Source organism: Schistocerca piceifrons, chromosome 7, assembly GCF_021461385.2.
Source record: "Schistocerca piceifrons isolate TAMUIC-IGC-003096 chromosome 7, iqSchPice1.1, whole genome shotgun sequence".
Taxonomy (NCBI): Eukaryota; Metazoa; Arthropoda; class Insecta; order Orthoptera; family Acrididae; genus Schistocerca; species Schistocerca piceifrons.
Genome location: NC_060144.1, coordinates 329,939,982 through 329,961,784, shown reverse-complemented (window position 1 = coordinate 329,961,784; position 21,803 = coordinate 329,939,982). Strand labels below are relative to the sequence as shown.

At 47.4% G+C, this 21,803-nt stretch overlaps 1 protein-coding gene across 1 annotated transcript in view; it reads left to right on the top strand.

The window, feature by feature from the left end:
* The first annotated feature begins 353 nt into the window (after positions 1–353).
* The window catches only part of LOC124805675 (paired box protein Pax-6-like), a 337,185-nt gene continuing 315,735 nt past the window's right edge, over positions 354–21,803 (top strand). The window contains exon 1 of the mRNA XM_047266245.1: positions 354–439. Coding sequence (XP_047122201.1) covers positions 427–439 — 13 coding nt within the window. The 5' untranslated portion in view covers positions 354–426. The remainder of the gene's footprint in view (positions 440–21,803) is intronic.

The following is a 21,803-nucleotide window of genomic DNA, read 5'->3' as shown; positions in this document are numbered from 1 at the left end:
TACCGTGACTTTTGTCTCCTCAGCGTGTAATCAACCTGTATAAGATTCTTCCGAAAACGATACAGGACCTGTATTTACTTAGAGTCGACTGGGAGCTATTTTGAATGCCAACGGTTTCCATATGTCGTATTAGGCATGGCAGTGTGTTATATTTTTGGTATTTTCGTGCTTTTGTCCGCTCCCCGTTGGTGTAGAGATTTCTAGGGTGCTTTCTCGTGTGGTGCACAGGGCGCGGCAGCCGGGACCGTCAGGCTGGGCGGAGCCAGCGAGCTGCAGCCGCAGCTGGAGACGTCGGCGTCGGCGTCGGCGTCGGCGCAGGCCGGCCACAGCCACTTCCCGCCGCAGGCGTCGCCGCTCGCCGGCAAGACGCTGCTCGGCGCCAGCCTCGTGGGGGCGTCCCGCGACGCCAGCGACGCCTTCTGGAAGATGCCGCACAAAGGTGAGCCGCTCTGGCCAGCGTCCGCTCGCTGCGAGCCTCCAGGGGCGCCGATTCTGCTTCCTGCCCCGGGCACGTTGCGCGCTGCAGCCGCAGGGAGTGCGAGGTATCTCCTCGGGGGCGGCGTTTGCAGATTCGGAACGACTCGCCCTCTGGCGCTGCAGGTATTTCCCGCCTCGTCCCCGAGGAGACACCGCGTCTGGTACTGGGCAAACGCTATGCGCCACGTATCCTCGGCTGAAAATTCTCCTGTATACAAGGTGTGTTGGAGAATTTTGTAGACTTAAAAGGATTCAGAGCGTCGTACTGCGTCATAATGTTAAAATTCTATACTGGAGTAATCAATGTTTAAGCACGATTACAGCACCCTTCTTCTGCGTCTATTTCATTTCTCTGAGGTATATATGCACTACTGGCCATTAAAATTGCTACATCAAGAAGAAATGCAGATGATAAACGGGTATTCATTGGACAAATATATTATACTAGAACTGACATGTGATTACATTTTCACGCAGTTTGGGTGCATGGATCCTGAGAAATCACTATCCAGAACAACCACCTCTGGCCGTAATAACGGCCTTGATACGCCTAGGCATTGAGTCAAACAGAGCTTGGATAGTGTGTACAGGTACAGCTGCCTATGCAGCTTCAACGCGATACCACAGTTCATCAAGAGTAGTGACTGGCGTATTGTGACGAGCCAGTTGCTCGGCCACCATTGACCAGACGTTTTCAATTGGTGAGAGATCTGGAGAATGTGCTGGCCAGGGCAGCAGGCCAACATTTTCTGTATCCAGAAAGGCCCGTACAGGACCTGCAACATGCGGTCGTGCATTATCCTGCTGAAATATAGGGTTTCGCAGGGATAGAATGAAGGGTAGAGCCATGGATCGTAACACATCTGAAATGTAACGTCCACTGTTCAAAGTGCCATCAGTGCGAACAAGAGGTGACCGAGACATGTAACCAATGGCACCCCATACCATCACGCTGGGTGATACGCCAGTATGGCGATGACGAATGCACGCTTCCAATGTGCGTTCACCGCGATGGCACCAAACACGGATGCGACCATCATGATGCTGTAAACAGAACCTGGATTCATCCGAAAAAATTACGTTTTCCCATTCGTGCACCCAGGTTCGTCGTTGAGTACACCATCGCAGGCGCTCCTGTATGTGATGCAGCGTCAAGGGTAACCACAGCCACGGTCTCCGAGTTGATAGTCCATGCTGCTGCAAACGTCGTCGAACTGTTCGCGCAGATGGTTGTTGTCTTGCGAACGTCCCCATCTGCTGACTCAGGGATCGAGACGTGGCTGCACGATCCGTTACAGCCATGCGGAGAAGATGCCTGTCATCTCGACTGCTAGTGATACGAGGCAGTTGAGATCCAGTACTGTGTGCCGTATTACCCTCCTGAACCCAACGATTCCATATTCTGCCAACAGTCATTCGATCTCGACAAATGCGAGCAGCAATGTCGCAATACGATAAACCGCAATCACGGTAGGCTACAATCCGACCTTTATCAAAGTCGGAAACGTGATAGTACGCATTTCTCCTCCTTACACGAGGCATCACAACAACGTTACACCAGGCAACGCCGGTCAACTGCTGTTTGTGTATGAGAAATTGGTTGGAAACTTTCCTCATGTCATCACGTTGTAGGTGTCGCCACAGGCGCCAACCTAGTGCGAATGCTCTGAAAAGCTAATAATTTGCATATTACAGCATCTTCTTCCTGTCTGTTAAATTTCGCGTCTGTAGCACGTCATCTTCGTGGTGTAGCAATTTTAATGGCCAGTGGTGTATATATGAGGCGATTCGATGCTCGGAAAACTTTTATGTCAACTAATTATGGCCTCGGAAGCCTATGCAATTACAGTGATGAGCCAAAACATTATGAGCACCTGCTTAACAGCTTGTTTGTTGAAACACTCCCTATATCCCTCCGCCATTGACTAAGGGATTATAGTCTAACAATTTAGAATAGTTTGACCGTGTGCAACTGATAAAGGCTGATCGGTTCATATTTGCACTAGAGTTGTTTCGCACTAAATCCAACAAAGCTAATTAAGATGTCAGGTAGCAATAATCGGTACATACTTTGTTGTTAATGTCCTATATCTATTGTCTACGCAGCACGAATGAGGCAGTTATTCCTTTCGTCTGACAAAGTAATAACAGTTAATTCATCACAGAATGTCTATGAATGTCGTCACACTGCAATCCAAAGCGTAGGTGTCCGGCGCGGTTGTCGCGTAATCGCGGTGCACAATGAACACTTAAACTCACCAAACAAATTACTCAATTAATGCCATTTACGTCTATCTGGAGCTTAGGCCCACGGCGTTGGGTGACACACACAGCCGTTAAAGAACTGTAACCGCGGTTGACCGTTCTGCCGAAATCCGCCCTGCTCGCTTAGCAGCCTACAACATACTTGCTCGGAGTCTCAACCCTGATTGCTCTCTGCCGCACCGGGCGCTCGACTATCGATAGTACCTATTGCGACCTAGGTGAGGCAAAGATATATTGTTCTCAATGCGTAAGGGACGGTTGACTCCTTCCATTGTCCGTCATCACTGACTCTGCGTATCATGGTTGTTGGCAGGTTTGTGGCGGTATGCGGTATTAGATGTCTGCGCACAAGTCATGTAATTCGCGCAAATAATGGGCCGCGGTGATGGCGTCAGATAGCGTCCCATATGGGTTCCGTAAGCATTTACGTAAGGTGAATTTGGTCGCCGAGACATCAGTGTGAGTCCACTATAATACCCCTCAAACCACGGTAGCCCGGTTCTGGCTCCGATACACGGACAACTATACCGCTGAAAGATGACATCGCCATCGGAGAAGACATCGAGCATGCAGGGATGCAAGGTGGTTCGCAGCTATCTGTCAGCGTGTCTTGGATACTACCACAGGTCCCATGCAAGCTGAGGAGCACACGTAATACTGCTCCCTACGGCCTGCGTCCGTGACGCGCTGCATGTTTCGAGCCGCCGTTCACCTCGATGACGGCGTTTGCGGAGTCGACCATCCACCTGGTGTAGCAAAAACGTGATTCGCCCGAAGAGCCGACACCTTTCCATTGATCGACGGTAGATTCCCGGTGGTCCCATGCCCACTGCAATCGTAACTGATGATACCGTTGGATCTAAAAGCGAACACATAGCCGGCTGCTGTGTCCGAGCGGTTCTCGGCGCTTCACTCCGGAAATGCGCTGCTGCTACGGTCGCAGGTTCGAATCCTGCCTCGGGCACGGATGTGTATGATGTTCTTAGGTTAGTTAGGTTTTAGTAGTTCTAAGTCTAGGGGACTGATGACCTCAGACGTTAAGTACCATTGTGCTCAGACCCATTTGAACCATTTTGCGAACACATAGGGGTGGCCTGCAGCCTGTATCTTCGCTAGGGTGGTCCCCCATCCGCCTACAGACTTTTTTTACAGCGTCACGCCCCTGTAACGTCACCAGGCGTATCCAACGTCACGGTGGGCAGTACTCATAATGTTTTGGCGTATCAATGTATATGACATTTTTGAAATTCGCCCCTCGCATTAGTCCATTTCTGGGGATTTTCTCGTATCTGCTCTTTTCTGTATTAGTCTTTACTACAGCAAAGTAAATCTGTCTTGCACTGTCAACAAGAAACAGCGTCTTACAATGAACGCAGTAATGACCAATGTTGAGTCAAATAAAAGCAGATGGTTACTTGCTAAGAACACACGTACATGGAACGGCGCAGAGTAAAGAAAGCAGGCACAGTATCATTAATTGAACTTCAGTAAAGCTGAGTAATCATTGATGAGATGCTAGCAAAGTTAAATATCCATAGTTTCTCAAGATTATTTAGCAAGCACTGCGTAAATGTTGTGGACGTGACTGGCTGTGCAGCAATGGCTGAATATATTACTGCACAGAACTGCTACAGCATGTCTGAGAGGAGAAAACGCATCAAACTTATCTTTCTGGCTGTAGATTTCATCCACAGAACGGGAATATATAATATATAAAGGAAGAGAAGCCATATGAGATGTGAAATGTGACATAATGGTTAGCAATAGCATCTGTTATCTCGGGCAAGTCTGCGTTTGCACCGATAGAATCAAAGTTATCTCCTACAGCAAATATAAACTTAATGGCCATTGGCATGAAAGTAAAAGAAATTATGTGCTTCCCACATGGTACAATTAATTCAGAAGTATACCGACAAGATGTCACAAACGCGTGGTATGGAAATCAGAGATGCTCACAGGAAATTAATCAACTGTATACGCGATGCAAAACATCGGAACGTTCATTATAATGAGAGAGTGATCTATTTAATTGACCTACGCTTTGGATCGACGTATTCTGTACCACACCTCGCAATCAACGTCACAATTAAATGACGTTTAATGTGAATATCACACGCGCGCATCGTCGAAAACGCTTTGTGAGAAGGCAGTGCCTAGAGATAACTTCGATATTTCGAACCGTAAACATAAACTCCGTTCACAGTCCCTGACGACCCATCGGTACCATCCGACCGCCATGTCATCTTACGCCATTGGCGTCATTAGATGCACTATGAAGGGGCGTGGCGTGAGCACACTTCTATCCTGGTTGTTGTCAGGTTTCTTTATCTTGCAACCGCTGCTAATTGCTCAAGTAGTTCCTCAACCGCCATCACGAAAAAAAAAAGAAAGAAAATGGCTCTGAGCACAATGGGACTTAACATCTGAGGTCATCAGTCCCCTAGAACTTAGAACTACTTAAACCTAACTAACCTAAGGACTGAAGTGCCTAGAACCGCTTGGCCACCGCGGCCGGCTGCCATCACGAGGCTGAGTGCACCCTGTTGCAGTCCTCCCATTAAGGACGAATCTGTGACAGTACCGGGCACCGAAAAGAATCTCTGACAGTACCGGGAACCGAAACAGAGTCCTCCGCACGGCAGTCAACTGTGCTGATAACTACGGAGGCAGACCAATATTTTGAAACGTCTCAGCAAAACAGCCAGCCTGCAACGGTGCAATTAACGCACGCTGCCGGTAGCAAAACAAAGTGTCCACACCACACGAACCCACAAACCAGAATACATTTGACACTAATAGGCAGCGTGGATAAAGACCGGGCCGCGCTGTGCTTTGTACATAATCACGCGACTTCGCAAAGACTACAAAGACCTAGTCAGTTAACCAAAGTGCCTGGTATCGATCTTTGGTTCAGAATACTAGCTTTGCACAACTTCGGCAACAGCTGACTCGCAAGATAAGGCCAAAATGTAATTGAAAAATTGAAACTGGCTACTTAACGTAAACCAGAATACATTTGACACTAATAGGCAGCGTGGATAAAGACCGGGCCGCGCTGTGCTTTGTACATAATCACGCGACTTCGCAAAGACTACAAAGACCTAGTCAGTTAACCAAAGTGCTTGGTATCGATCTTTGGTTCAGAATACTAGCTTTGCACAACTTCGGCAACAGCTGACTCGCAAGATAAGGCCAAAATGTAATTGAAAAATTGAAACTGGCTACTTAACGTGCAACTTTCATATTGTATTGGTAAACTTGTCCTAAAAGTATATGTACAATATTAGTCATATAGGATATGCAGTCTTTTGTTAGCTATCAGAAAGAATACGTGTGGTCTGGTAGCATCGACGATTATTTATTTTGTATAAAAATGGATGAGAGAATTTGTATTGAATTTTGCTATAACAACAGAACATAGCCCAACAAAGTTTTAGAAATGTTAAATATTGTTTCTAGTGAGCCTGCTGTGACTAAAACAAGGGCTCTAAGGATGCCTTGCAGATGTTGAAGATGATAGCACCCTGGATGGCCCAGGACATCTCCAACCGATGAAGTCATTGAATAAGTAAAAAAAAATTTATGAACGACCGACGAATCATCATCGGAGAAGTATCTGATAATGTCGGCATATCAGTTGGCTCATGGCATGAATATTTCGGATGCTTTGGACATGAAACCTGCGACAGAGAAGTTTGTTCCAAGTTATTTTAATTGCGAACAAAAACAGCGGCGAGTGTAAGTTGCACAGGCGTTGCTAGATGAAGTCAACAACGGTGTAAAACTAATGAAACATGTCCGCCAGAGATTAAGCACGGATTTGTCGATTGGACGTCGAGACCGAAGTCCATTCGTCCCGATGCAAGCATTGACTATCAAGACCGAAAAAACCTCGATAAATCTGTCAGATGTGACGGTTGTGCTCTCCGTATTCTTAGATTTTGAAAGGGCACGGCCGACATCCTTCCCTATCCTTCCCGAATCCGATGAGACCGATGACCTCGCAGTTTGGTCTCCTCCCCCAAATCAACCCAACCCAACGCATGATGTACGGAGTAAGACGGACATAAGAAGCAGAGAAGCGGTTGGTTGGTGCTTGCGGGGCTCAGCGTCGAGGTTATCAGCGAGCAGACTAGCACTGGTAAAACGGGTATCCTGGTCAATAGAAGTTTGCTAGTGTTTAATACATATCCTAATTTGAGGAAGAAATGTCTGAGAATGTATGTTTGGAGCTCACATTGTATGGTAGTGAGGCATGGAGTGTGGAAAAATCGGAACAGAAGAAATTCGAAGCATTTGAGATGTGGTAGTACAGAAGCATGTAGAAAATAGGGTGGACTGATAAGATAAAGAATGAGGAGGGTGGACTGATAAGATAAAGAATGAGGAGGGCCTGCGCAGAATCGGTAACGAAAGGAGCATATAGAAAACACTAAAAAGAAGAACGGGCAGATAATACATGTGTTAAGACATCAGGGAATTACCTCCATGGTACAAGTGGGAGCTGTAGAGGGTAAAAACTGTAGAGGAAGACAGAAATTGGAATGCATCCAGCAAATAATTGAGGACGTAGGTTGCAAGTGCTACTATGATATAAAGAGACTGCCGCGCAGGAGAGAAATTCGTGGCAGGCCGCAACAAACCAATCAGAAGACTGATGACTCAAACAAGCAACCTTTCCGAGACGGATCGCAGTGTTATCTCCAGCTAAACAAGGCCCACCGCAGAATTCACTATCCTCGTTCAGGGTATTATATCAGTTTGATACCTGTGCGCACTTTTAGTTTTTGTGAAGCGCAAAATTTATTTTTAAAGTAAGATTGTTTCGATAGTCGTCCTAAATACTGATTTCATTACAATCTCCATGGTCTGTTGATCGCAGCTGCTGGTTACTGATGTGAAGGTCATGGGTGACTGTCTAAGAATTTATACGGCAAAAATATCTGGAATGGGATCTAATCAGTCTCTTAAGGCCAAACGAGGAGCTGCTCGCCGAAGTGGCAACAAATCGAAAGCCTTGTACCAGGATCCATGCAGCATTGAATTAGATTTGTAATGTAGAAAAATGCTGGATTTCTGAAGAGTTCTAAGTCCCTCTTTAGAAACACAGTCTGCGCTTACACTGTACTCAGAATGTCAAAAATGGCTTTTGTTTCTTCAGTTTCTCGGAAATTACACCACTGGCGATTAAAATTGCTACACCACGAAGATGAGGTGCTACAGATGCGAAATTTAACCGACAGGAAGAAGATGCTGTAATATGCAAATGATTAGCTTTTCAGAGCATTCACACTAGGTTGGCGCCGGTGGCGACACCTACAACGTGCTGACATGAGGAAAGTTTCCAACCGATTTCTCATTCACAAACAGCAGTTGACCGGCCTTGCCTAGTGAAACGTTGTCGTGATGCCTCGTGTAAGGAAGAGAAATGCGCACCATCACGTTTCCGACTTTGATAATAGTCGGATTGTAGCCTATCGCTATTGCGGTTTATCGTATCGCAACATTGCTGCCCGTGTTGGTCGGAATCCAATGACTGTTAGCAGAATATGGAATCGGTGGTTTCAGGAGGGTAATACGGAACGCCATGGTGGATCGCAACGGCTTCGTACCACTAGCACTCCAGATGACAGGCATCTTATCCGCATGGCTGTAACGGATCGTGCAGCCACGTCTCGATCCCTGAGTCAACAGATGAGGACGTTTGCAAGACAACAACCATCTTCACGAACAGTTCAACGACGTTTGCAGCAGCATGGAGTATCAGCTCGGAGACCACGGCTGCGGTTACCCTTGACGCTGCATCACAGACAGGAGCGCCTGCGATGGTGTACTCAACGACGAACCTGGGTGCACGAATGGGAAAACGTCATTTTTTCGGATGAGTCCGGGTTCTGTTTACAGCATCATGATGGTAGCATCCGTGTTTGGTGACATCGCGGTGAACGCAGATTGGAAGCGTGTATTCGTCATCGCCATACTGGCGTATCACGCGGTGTGATGGGATAGGGTGCCATTGGTTACACGTCTCGGTCACCTCTTGTTGGCATTGACGGCACTTTGAACAGTGGACGTTGCATTTCAGATGTGTCAGGACCCGTGGCTGTACCCCTCATTCGATCCCTGAGAAACCCTACATTTCAGCAGGATAATGCACGACCGCATGTTGCAGGTCCTGTACGGGCCTTTCTGGATACAGAAAATGTTGGACTGCTGCCCTGGCCAGCACATTCTCCAGATCTCTCACCAATTGAAAACGTCTGGTCAATGGTGGCCGAGCAACTGGCTCGTCACAATACGCCAGTCACTACTCTTGATGAACTGTGGTATCGAGTTGAAGCTGCATAGGCAGCTGTACCTGTACACACTATCTAAGCTCTGATTGACTCAATGACCAGGCGTATCAAGGCCGTTATTACGGCCGGAGGTGGTTGTTCTGGGTACTGATTTCTCGGGATCTAAGCACCCAAATTACGTGAAAATGTAATCACATGTCAGTTCTAGTATAATCTATTTGTCCAATGAATACTCGTTTATAATCTGCGTTTCTTCTTGGTGTAGCAATTTTAATGGCGAATAGTGTATATGGAATCGGATCTACTCAGCCTCTTGAGGCCAAACGAGAAGTAAAACTAACGGGCGAGCCGCCGAAGTGGCGACAAATCGAAAGTCTTGCACCAGAATCCATGCAGTAACGAATTAGACTTTTAATGTGAAAAATGCTGGATTTCTGAAGAGCTCTAAGTTCCTCTTTAGAAGCACCGTCTGCGTTTGCACTGCAGTCAGGATGTCAAAAATGCCTATGGTTTTTTCGGTTTCTCGAAAATTAAAATAGACTGCTGTTTGGATTGGGGATAGAAATTTAATTCCATTCAGATGGCTTGAATTATAGTCCCGTCAATTATTTAAAATCATCCGTTCTTAAAGTTCCGAAGACGTGCGATTCTGACGCGTTACTGATTTTTGTTTTCCAGTCACAGCTTCTTTTTTTTTTTTTTTCATTGTCGTCGTTCCCCGCAGAGGTGGGTGAGAGCTGCAGACAACAGTGGCAACAGTTAGCAGAGCCTCACGTATCCGACACCCTCTGTGCTGTTCCCAGCGCGGACGGATAGGATGGTAATGGAGAGAGAAGAGGCTCCAGCCGAGAGGGGGTACTCGAGCAGTCCCCGCGGTGTGAACTGTGGGCGGCTGCAGCCGGAGAGGATCCGTTCCCACGCCGGGCGTCGGCTGGCCACAGTCCTCGCCCCGCTGGGCCGGGGGTTAGCACCCGCACGCTGATAGCACCTGCTTACTGGTCCCCGCATCTCCCACCACGTAGCCATAGTTTTCCACTGTGAAAGCGTTTCCGGTGTTGCAGAAATACCGGCGCGACGCAACGTAGAAAGCCAACGTGGAAGTTTCCGCCACGTGTAGAAATGGCTCAGAATAAAGCGTAATTGTAGTCGCACACTCATTTACAATACTTTGCACAAGTCATCACGGCCATTCCCGCAACTCGGCAGTAATAAAATTCAGTAAACAAAATACCTGATATGCGAAAAAGATGACAGTAATTCAAATTGGTGGTTATTCAGTCTTTACGTAGAGCATGGATTTATTACGTAACACATAGAGATTCAAAATTTTTGTTATATGTGGAGCCTGTGACATGAGCCCGGATAGGTGAGCGCGTTAACTCGCCCGCTTTCGGGGTTACTGGAGAAGCGCAGGTGTCGGACAAAATCCGACCGGCGAATTAACTACGAGGGTCGGTGTACCAACCAGCCTCGACGTGGTTTATAGACGTTTTCCCACATCCAACTAGGTAAATTTCGGGCTGGTTCCAATTTCTCGCTTCTGATACTTGATGCGCAAACATTTAGAAAATGGTCTCACACTTGATCACGTGCTCTGCTCTAGACGCAGGCAAATGAGATACACGAACTCATTTCCCGGGGAGGGGGAATGGGGGGCGTCACGAACGGCATCCTGCCATCCACTGTCGCCAACGTTCCTTCAAACCATATAACAATGCCGACCCCCCAGTCGAAAAAGATGAATCAATGACAAGAACAAGAAGAAGCAACGTAAGGTCTTCGGGCAATTGTGGCAGTAGACATGGCACTAGGATTGCTCCAGGAACAAGTTACACCAAACTGGAACATTTCAAAGTGTAGATTAACTATGCAATTGCGAAATGCAAATTAAATACGTTTTTTGTAACTATCTTCTTTGTATAATTGACACTGTATATAATCAGTTGTATATTCTAATAAAGAGGCCTTATGACGCACTGTCTACGGTTAATGCATACACTTCATATACAGTTGTTCTGCTTTGGTACACGTGATAAATGTGTGTGAAATCTTATGGGACTTAACTGCTAAGGTCATCAGTCCATAAGCTTACACACTACTCAACCTAAATTATCCTAAGGACAAACACACACCCATGCCCGAGGGAGGACTCGAACCTCCGCCGGGATCAGCCGCACAGTCCGTGACTGCAGCACATGACACCGCTCGGCTAATCCCGCGCGGCGGTACACATGATACAAGGACGCTCTGCTTGTAGCCGAAACTGATCATATAAATAAAAATAAGTACAGGTTTATCCTCTATGATGCAGTGCCTAACCCAAATTTTATTCGAGTCCTGTTTGTTTTAGAAGTGGAATCTTGTTTGTGTCTTCAAAATGAGTAGTGTTTGATGTTTTGAAGACCAGTCGCAGTTGTTATGCTACACTTAAAAAAATGTTAAAGGCTATATCTTGCCAAGGTGGACACAGAAGGCAATTTTGGAGAGACATAGGATAAAAATCCAGTAACAGTATGGCCTACGTAAAGCACAGATTCGGTTAGAGTCCCGGTCCGGTTGCCAGTTTTAATGTGCCAGGAAGTTTTATTTCGTATTTTATATATACTACTTCACTCCGCAGGTCACCTTATGGTGTGTGGCGAAGGATACTTTGTGTATTAGTCCGCCTCCTTAGCTGAGAGATCAGCGAGTGTGACTGCGAGGCAGCGGCGCCGGTTCGATTACCGGCCGGGTGGAGATTTTCTCAGCTCGGGGACTGGGTGTTGTGCTGCCCTCATCATCATTTCATCATTATCGTCACACAAGTTGCCCAATGAGACGTCGCCTGAAAAGACTTGCAACTTGGCAACTGATCAGGTTAAATAAATAAATAAATAAATAAAAATAAAATAAACTTCCCCAGGTGGGCAATCAATGCCCTATGATCATTTCTTTTGTGTGTGTGTGTGTGTGTGTGTGTGTGTGTGTGTGTGTAGCAGTGTCACATCCTCCCTTTCCTATTCCCGTCAAGAATGGTTCGTAGGAACAACGATTGCCGATAGGCCGCCGTGTAAGCTAGAATATCTCTAATTTTACCTTCATGGTCTTTTTTCGAGATATACGCAAGAGGAAGCAGTAAATTGGTTGAGTCTTGAAGCACAACTTGATACAGGATGACTCTGTTGCAGCATCTGACAGTGGAAATGATTGATCATCTCCATGACACTTTCGCACTTACTAAATGAACCTCTGCTCTTCTTTCAATATTTTGTATTTCCCCTGTCAAGCCCATCTGGTACGGATCCCATACTAATGACTAATATTCAACGATTTTTGTCAGTACCTCCTATGTGGGTGGACTAAATTTCGTGAACACTCTTCCAATGAATCTCAGTCCGGGATTTGCATTATCTGCGATTAGTTTGATATGGTCGTTCCAGTCTGAATCGCTCTTTACGCCTTCTCCTTGATATTTTATGGAAATGATTGCTTCCAATGATTGTTCTGCGATACCGTAATCATTCAATAGTTGTGTGTTTCTATCTATATAAGCGCAGTCCGTTACATCTGTTATTGTTGAGAGTCAACTACCAATGCTTGCACCAAGTATCGACAGCGTACAGATCCTCCAGCATTTCGCTACAGTTTTCTAGCGTTGCGACTTCCCTCTGTACAACAGCGTCATTCGCGATAAGGCTCACGGAACATTCTACGTTATCGACAAGACTATTTACATGTACTGTAAAAGCCGCGCGGGACTAGCCGAGCGGTCTTAGGCGCTGCAGTCATGGACTGTGCGGCTGGTCCCGGCGGAGGTTCTAGTCTTCCCTCGGGCATGGGTGTGTGTGTTTGTCCTTAGGATAATTTAGGTTAAGTAGTGTGTAAGCTTAGGGACTGATGACGTTAGCAGTTCAGTTCCATAAGATTTCACACACATTTTTGTACTGTGAAAAGTAATGGTCGCTTGGGGATATGCCCTTAGTTGCTTTTACATCCGAAAATTTGTCTCTGTTCAGAATAACATACTGTGTTCTGTTTTCTGGAAACTCTTAAATCCAATAACATAGCAGCTCCGTAGGCTCGTATACTTTTCTCAGTCCCACAACAAAAAATGGCTCAAATGGCACTGAGCACTATGGGACTTAACATCGGAGGTCATCAGTCCCCTAGAACTTAGAATTACTTAAACCTAACTAACCTAAGGACAGCATACACATCGATGCCCCAGGCAGGATTCGAACTTGCGACCGTTGCGGTCACGCGGTTCCAGACTGAAGCGCCTAGAACCGCTCGGCCACACCGGCCGGCAGTCCCACAACACGGTCGATTTTCAGATATACTGTCAGATGAAACATTCCCGGAAAAAAAATAGGCCGGGGTTCCAGAAATCGATCCCACATCCCCGCACCAGCGGCGAGCTGCGCCAAGAATAGGAGTGGATCAGCAGGCACTGTGGCGCGCTTCTCTGCTAAACACGGAGAAGCCGCGACCTCCGGGTCCGCTGAGCGCTGAGCGGCAGTGACGGAAGTCAGACCGAGGTCCGCAGTTAGGCCGCGGGCAAAACTCATAAACCTCATATTGCGCTCTTTGTCACGGAAGACGATATCGCGGATGAGGCCGGCTCTCCCTTTTGTCGCGGAACCTCATTCCGGCGAGCTCTCCTTTCCTCCGGCCGTGAATAGAGAGACAGGCGGAGGATACGGCCGCTTTGTGCGGTGCGGCGATAAAAGTAGGCGTTACATGTGGCTTATTTGTGTGTAAGCAAAGGAATTCTATACGGCGCTGGCCCTTCTGAAATATGATACGTTCTCTCTCTGTCCTTCGGGCCGGCCACTCCCCACTTACTATTATCTCGACCTTTCAAAAGGATACACACAGACGCACTCACACACGCGGAGCGACACAACGGGCGCGGCCGAAAGGGACACAAAAAAGGGAGAGCGAGCTGAGGTGAGGCGCGTTGTGTAGCGCGCTCGAGCTTTTTTATTGTGTTCTGCGCGGCCGCTCTTAGCCGCGGGCACCAGAACAAAAGGCGGCATCGAGATCGAGAGGTCCGCCCTGCGCCTGGAATTGCCAGACCCCGACCCTTGCTTTCATTGGGAGTTAAATCGCTCGCCGAGTCGGGAAGTCAGCCGAGTGTAAAATCGGGCGGCTGATCGCTGCCGCGGTGACAGGGGACCGGCCGGCCGGCGCGGGGCGCCTGCCAGCCGCAGCCCTACCTACGACCTAGCCGCAGGTACCGCCGCCCCCTCCGCCCCCGCCAGGCCACCGCTGCCGACGTCAACGCCTGTCACACGCGCGTCTCACCAGCTCCTCTGACAACGCGCCTCGCGACCGCCGCTCCCGCAGATCACGACGTAGCGATAACACCGAGTACTGGGGGGGGCGAGGACGGGAGGTACTGGAATCGAATCTCGGACAGGTCATTCTGATCCAACTGCCTCTACAGTGAGATGAACAGCTGGTAAGATGGCATGGTATTAGAAAATACTGCTACACGGTCGCCACCTATGTCGGAAGTCAGCGGTCAATGACCACTCACAGGCGGCAAGTGGCACGGCAAGTGGCAGCACTAGCAGTGGAGGAGATACAGGGTCCGGCAAAAGAAAGGAAGATTGGATTTAATGTCCCGTAGACATAGAGGTCTTTACGAACGGAGAACAAGCTCGGAGTGTTTCAAGGATGGGGAAGGCAATAGGCCGTGCCCTTTCAAAGGAACGATCCCGGCATTGCTGAAGCGATTTAGGGAAATCACGGAAAACCTGAATCTGGATGGCCGGACGCGGGTTTGAACCGTCGTCCTCCCGAATGTGAGTTAGTGTGCTAACCACTACGCAACACGCTCGTTTGAGGCAAAAGGTTCCCGTACTTCAAACGATAGATAGAAAAAAATAGAGAGTCTGAGAAAACAATTTTATTTATGAACAACACACACTATATCATTTTACACTAGCTGGTTTTAAAAATTATGTCCGCCAAATGGCGTCCTCCATTGTTGACACATTGATGAAGCCTTTCCCCGAAAGTGTCCATAGTTCTTTGTGTCATTTCCGGTAGTATGACAGCTGGCTAACTGCCTCCTTACGTCCTTGCAGTGTTGTGGGGAGAGCTTTGTACGCCGCGCGGGATTAGCCGAGCGGTCTCAGGCGCTGCAGTCATGAACTGTGCTGCTGATCCCGGCGGAGGTTCGAGTCCTCCCTCGGGCATGGGTGTGTGTGTTTGTCCTTAGGATAATTTTGGTTAAGTAGTGTGTAAGCTTAGGGACTGATGACATTAGCGGTTAAGTCAGATAAGATTTCACACACATTTGAACATTTTTGAGAGCTTTGTACACTTAGGCCTCTAAATGTCACCAAAAGAAAAATCAAAAACCACGAGGTGATAAACTGGGTGACCTTGTGGGCCAGGCGATGTCTCCTCGTGTAGAGAGGAGATGTTCAGGAAACAACTCTCTCAAAATTTCTAGGGAATGCTCAAAAGTGTGAGCTGTGGCTTGGCCTTCTTGGAACCAGACTTATCCCTCTTCGTGGTCCCAAAGAACTGGTTTAATACAGATCTCTATCATATGACGGTAGTAATATGAATTATCCGTTACCGGTACGCCATCTTCGAAAAAAAATTGGATCCCACAAGCCAAATTCAGTAACAGCGCACCATTCTGTCAAGCGATGGCTGTAAAGCAGTCGTTGGTGAAGTTTCTGAGGGATTTCTGCTGCTCAGTAACGGAAATTTTGTTTATTTGCGATATCTGACAAGTGGAAGTAGTAGGTCTCACGAAAAAAAAAAAACGTCGCAAGGGGGAAGGGGGAACGTTCTGAAGTATTTCCTCATACACAAATATGCGAAGTTCAGAGCCTGTCTCATGTAGCTCTTGGATAACTATAATTTTGTAGGGGTGCATCTGAAGATCTCTGTACAGATGGTCCTGTCAGACAGTCACAGGGCAGCTGCATTTTTACGTGTTGAACGTTTTGGAAATTGCTCGACGGTCGCTCTCACAAGCGCCGTATTTTCCAAGGTCTGCCAGCAGATCTTTTTAGTACAAAAGCTGGTGCTCTAAGGCATGATACCTAACTCGATCAGTTCTTCTATCGGGAAGAGAACCACGAGAATCATCCCTGCCAAGTTCGAACGAAATGCGAAATGCTCGCTCTGTAATAATCACAGGACTACCATTACGAATATATTCTTCCAGGCCAAACGCACGATGCTCATCTAGCCAAGCCATTGCGCCTGCTGAAAATAGCAGATACACCACTATCGATCGATACCTCCTCCACATCACCAACTTAATCACAACTCACACAGCAGCATCTTCAAATACGGGAGGTCTTTTAGCCGGACCCGTGCAAAACGTGTCGCGGGGACGCGAGAAAAATTGCGGACGTTGTCGTAATGTGGAGACGGAGCGATTTATCTGACGTCCAAATGGGCATGTTCATTTGCTTTGGAACTAAGGGTAGAAGCATTTCAGAAGCATCTAAGTTTCTGAACTGTTCGCATGCTGCCTTGGTTGAAGTATACCCTCCATAGCAAAACGGCGCTACCCAAAACCGGCGCGGAGGCAAGTATGGTGGATCACAGGCCGTAGACGACACGGGTAACCGACGTCTGGGGATATGTGTGTGGGCGAACAGATGTGCAACTGTTGAGCAACTGATTGCCCAGAAGAACCAAGGGGCTGTCAACGGTGTCTCCTCAACGACTGTTCAACGAACGTTACTGCGAATGGGCCTCTTCAGCAGGTGCCTGGTAGCTGACTGCTGTTCATCTCTACGAAGACTGAAATTTGCACGCCAGTACAGCAACTGGACTACACTGATTGGCGACTGGTGGTCTTTCCAAAAGAATCACGTTTTATGCTCCATCAGGCGGATGAAAAACACTCTTCAACAACCGCCGGAAGTCGAGACGGAAGGGCTTCCCCGGTGATGTCGTCATTCTGGAAGGCACAGTGGATTAACACAAGTGTGCATCAAACTTTGGTGTCTACGTCCAGCCCTACATACCGTTTGTTTCTTCTCGGCACTATGGCACCTACCAGCAGGACACGCAACGTATCATTCTGCTCGCAGAGTACGTGCGCTTTTCGACGAGCACCAGAATGAGTTTACCGTACTCCTCTGATTACCAGACTCCATGGATTTAAACTTAGTCGAGGATCCGTGGGACCACCTCTACTGGGCTCGTGACATGGATCCTCAAATGAGAAACCTAGCGCAGCTAGCCAAGGCGCTGGAGTTGACTTGGCTCGACATCCTTGTTAGTACCTTCCAAGACCTCATCGATTCCCCTCCTGCAAGACGCGCAGCGGACGGCGCTGCGATAGCTGGTTATTCATGCTTTTGACAGGTGGTCACATTAACCTAGGACAACTATTTGGGTAACACATACAATATTGTATTTAACTGACGGAAGAACTGCTCAGTGCAGATCAAAGATGCAAAAACTTACTAGCCAAGATACAAGAGGGAATACCCGCGTTAACTGCAGAGAGGGTTACGCCGAATTGGAAGTACTGCTGAAAATTAAATTTGCTTTAGATAAAACTGTTCCGAGCAGAAATGCCAAAGGCTGCACTTGGGGGGAAACTCAGGAAGACGTTTTGCAACACAGTGCAACTACCTATAACTTTTATAACCAGAATTTTATCAAATGTGTTCACTTTCAACTTTTTTGTTTTAATACTGAAGCCCTAACTTTTATTACTTAAGTAGATACATTAAGCGTGGCAACACGGTGAGCAGAACTACAAAAACCTTTAGATGCAGCTAATCAAATTAAGATTTTTTAAATTTATTTTTCATTTTTTTTAATTTTTTTATTTATTTACTTATTTTTTGAAGTAGAAAAAGTCTTCGGGTACCTCGTAATATCGTGTGCAGCATCTCAAGATAGCATGGACTCAACAAGTCGTTGGAAGTCCCCTGTAAATATATTGAATCACGCTGCCTCTACAACCGTCCATAATTGCCAAAGTGTTGCCGGCGCAGGATTTTATGCATGAACAGACCTCTCTATTATGTCCCCTAAATATTCGATAGAATTCATGACGGATGTTCAAATGTGTGTGAATTTCTAAGGGACCAAACAGCTTAGGTCATCGGTCCCTAGACTTACACACTACTTGAACTTATATCAAGAACAACACACACACACTCATGCCCGAGGGAGGACTCGGACCTCCGGCGGGAGGCATGACGGATGATCTGGGTGGCTAAATCATTCGCTCGGAGTGTTGAGAACGTTATTCAAACCAATCGCGAACAATTTTGGTGCGGTGACATGGCGGATTGTCATCCACAAAAATTCCATAGTTGTTTGGGAATTTGAAGTCCATGAATGGCTACAAATGGCTTCAAGTAGCCGAACATAACCGTTTCCAAACAATTATCGGCTCAGTTGGAGCAGAGGATCTATTCCATTCCACGTAAACACAGCCCACACAATTATGGAGCCACCGTCAGCTTGCACAGTGCCTTTTTGACAGCTTGGGTCCATGGTTTCTGCGCCACACTTGAACCACCATCAGCTCTTACCAACTAAAATCGGGGCTCATCTGACTACGCCACGGTTTTCCTCTCGTCTAGGGTTCAACCGATATTGTCACGAACCGAGGAGAGTCGCTGCTCTTAGCAAAGGCACTCGCGTCGGTCGTCAGCTGCCAAAGCCCATTAACGCCAAATTTCAACACACTGTCCCCTGTTATCTTTAACCTATACACTGAAGAGGCGCTGAGAAAAGTAAGGGAAAATCCACCGACAGGTGTAGTATTTCATGGCCAACGAATAGATGTGATATGCCGATGATACAGCTGTCCTAGCTGAAAGTGAAGAAGATCTTGTAGTCCTACTGAATAGAATGGATAAGTTATGTGGGGAGAATATAATATGAGAATTAATAAAGCAAAAACAAAAGTAATGGCATGCGACAAAAAAGATCAAGTGAAAGTCCAAGTTCATGTAGGCAATGAACTGCTTGAACAAGTTGATAAATTTACTTATCTGGGCAGTAATATTACCAGGGATGGAAGAAGCAAGGCAGAAGTGAGAAGTACAGTTGCTCAAGCAAAGGCTGCTTTTAACAAGAAGAAAAACATCTTAACATCTAAGAGCATCAGCCTTGAAATCAGGAAAAGATTTTTGAAATCATATGTGTGGAGTGTGGCATGCTATGGGTGTGAAACATGGACTCTCGGGAGAGAAGAAGACCAGAAGCTAAATTCTTTTGAAATGTGCTGCTATAGACGCATGCTCAAAATAAAATGTATCGACAAGGTCACAAACGAAGTGGTTCTGGAAAGAGCAGATGAGAAGAGAAGCTTCTGGAGTTTCATTGTTAAAAGAAGAGTGCAATTTACAGGCCATCTATTAAGACATATAGGACTCCCGAACACAATCATAGTGGGGTATGTCGAGGGAAAAAGACCAAGAGGAAGACCACGGTTGAGGTACATGGATCAAATCGTGAAAGATGTGGGATGTAGCACCTATAAAGAAACGAAAAGAAAAGCTGAAAGACGCACAGAATGGAGACAAGCTGCCATTGTAGTTGTTACAAACCAATCCTTGGATTGACCACAACAGAAGAAGAAGAAGAAGTCCTAGCGGTTCGTCGTACGTCCCACACAAATTTCTGATGTTACATCACGCGGTGTTGCTTGTCTGTTAGCACTGACAAATCTAATCAAACCCTACTGCTCTCGATCGTTAAGTGAGTGCCGTCGGCCACTGCCTTCTCCGTAGTGAGAGGTAATGCCTGAAATGTCGTATTCTCAGCACACTCTTGACTCTGTGGTTCGCCGTATATTGAATTCTTTAACGATTTCCGAAACGAAATGTCCCATGCGCCTAGTTCTAACTAGCAATACGCGTTCAAAGTCCGTTAATTAATGTCGTGCTGTCATTATCACTTCGTAAACCGTTGCATCTGAATCACCTGAATAAAAAAGACAGCTCCGCCATTGCACTGCCCTTATTACCTTGAGTACGGGATACTACCACCACCTGTATATGTGCATATCGCTATCCCTTATCTTTGTCGCGTCAGTTTGTTACCTAGACAAATGTATTCACAGAAGTTCATTGCTCTAAATTAATTATATCTTGATGTTGGTTTTTTTTGTCAGTGTATGATTCCGGAGAGTAGCTCGAATACTTGAGGTGTCTTGCTATCTGTTGCTCGTTGTCGTGTCTGTCTGCCCAAGCTATCTTCGGGTTGTGTAGCACTTGCGTGATAAAACCCGTAGCCGCACGGACGTTTTCGTGACGAAGCTGTGACGTGGCAATTGGCGACAGGGTTGCGACACGCAGCGCCCCCGTCTGGAGGCGGCAGGGGACGAGGACCCGCGGGTGCGATCTGTGGCCAATTTGTGTCGGCGCCTCAAAGAGCGGCCTCCCTCCTCCCTCCCTCCCGTGCGCCTGCCCCGCCGCCGCACTGTAATTAAAGAATATCGTTAACAGTCGAGTGGCGACGCGCCTCCACCGCCGCCACGCGCCGGTAAATAGGCGGCGCTTTGAGGCGGGGCCGCCACCCGCGTCTGACGCTGCCGGCGAGTGGGCGGCGCCGGGCCCCTGCTTGACTCGCCCCCCCCCCCCCCGCCTCTCCCCGCCCCCTTCCTTTTTTCACCTTTTCCGCGTAATTGAGATGTGCGGCGGAGCGGGGCTCGCAGTTTGAATCGCACGCGTGCGCCGCTCCCCGTTAACGAAGCCTCTTCCTGCTGCGGGGCGACAGAGGTTAAGGCCGGGGTTCGCGACTCGAGTGTCGGTGTCGCAATAAACGCCCCTGCGGTGAGCCGAAGGCAAAGCCAAAGGCAGCCGCCTGCGACGCCTCTGCCTCCACTTGGCCAGACACACGCCCGGCCTCTAGTTAAAGTTGCCGCCACAGACAGTCGCGCCGCAAAGGCCAGCCGTGACGAGTCGACATTAATCGCTTTGATCTGGCCGCACGTGACTCTTTTCAAAATTCAACAAAGATGTACGATCGTACACTCAGACGTTCACAGAAACACACGCACACACACACACACACACACACACACACACAAATAAAAAATGGCTTTGAGCACTATGAGACTTAATTTCTGAGGTCATCGGTCTCCTAGAAATTAGAACTACTTAAACCTAACTAACCTAAGGACATCACACACATCATGCCCGAGGCAGGATTCGAACCTGCGACCGTAGCGGTCGCGCGGTTCCAGACTGAAGCGCCTAGAACCGCTCGGCCACTCCGCCCGGCACACACACACACACACACACACACACACACACACACACACACACAAACAAAGGCGCACACGCACTAAAAGTGATACACACACACACAGATACCCATAATATTTTCCAGACTGCTCAAAATTTCCAAGTAGGGAGTTCGACACGTAATAGTAACCAGAAGAGAAAGTACTCTACTGGATAGTTCACACTCGTAAAGCCATTTCCTTTCGGCATACTGGGTGTCCTGGTAGGGACGATCAGTATTGAGGGATATGGCAGGAACGATCATTCGAAACAAAAACGTCTACTAAGGCTCTAAAATGCATACGTTAGGAGCTGTAAGCCCTTCTTCATCTTCGATACTGTGAAACAAATGTCATCTGCTGCACACTCTTTGCTTTCCATTTGTTGGAAGGATATCTCTAGTAAACCGGAACTCTAAAATGCATACCTTCAGAGCTATGAACACTTACTGAGTGGAATAGATGTGTTTCACAGAAGTGAAGTTGAGGAAGTGGTCATAGCTCATGTTGTTGTTGTGGTCTTCAGTCCTGAGACTGGTTTGATG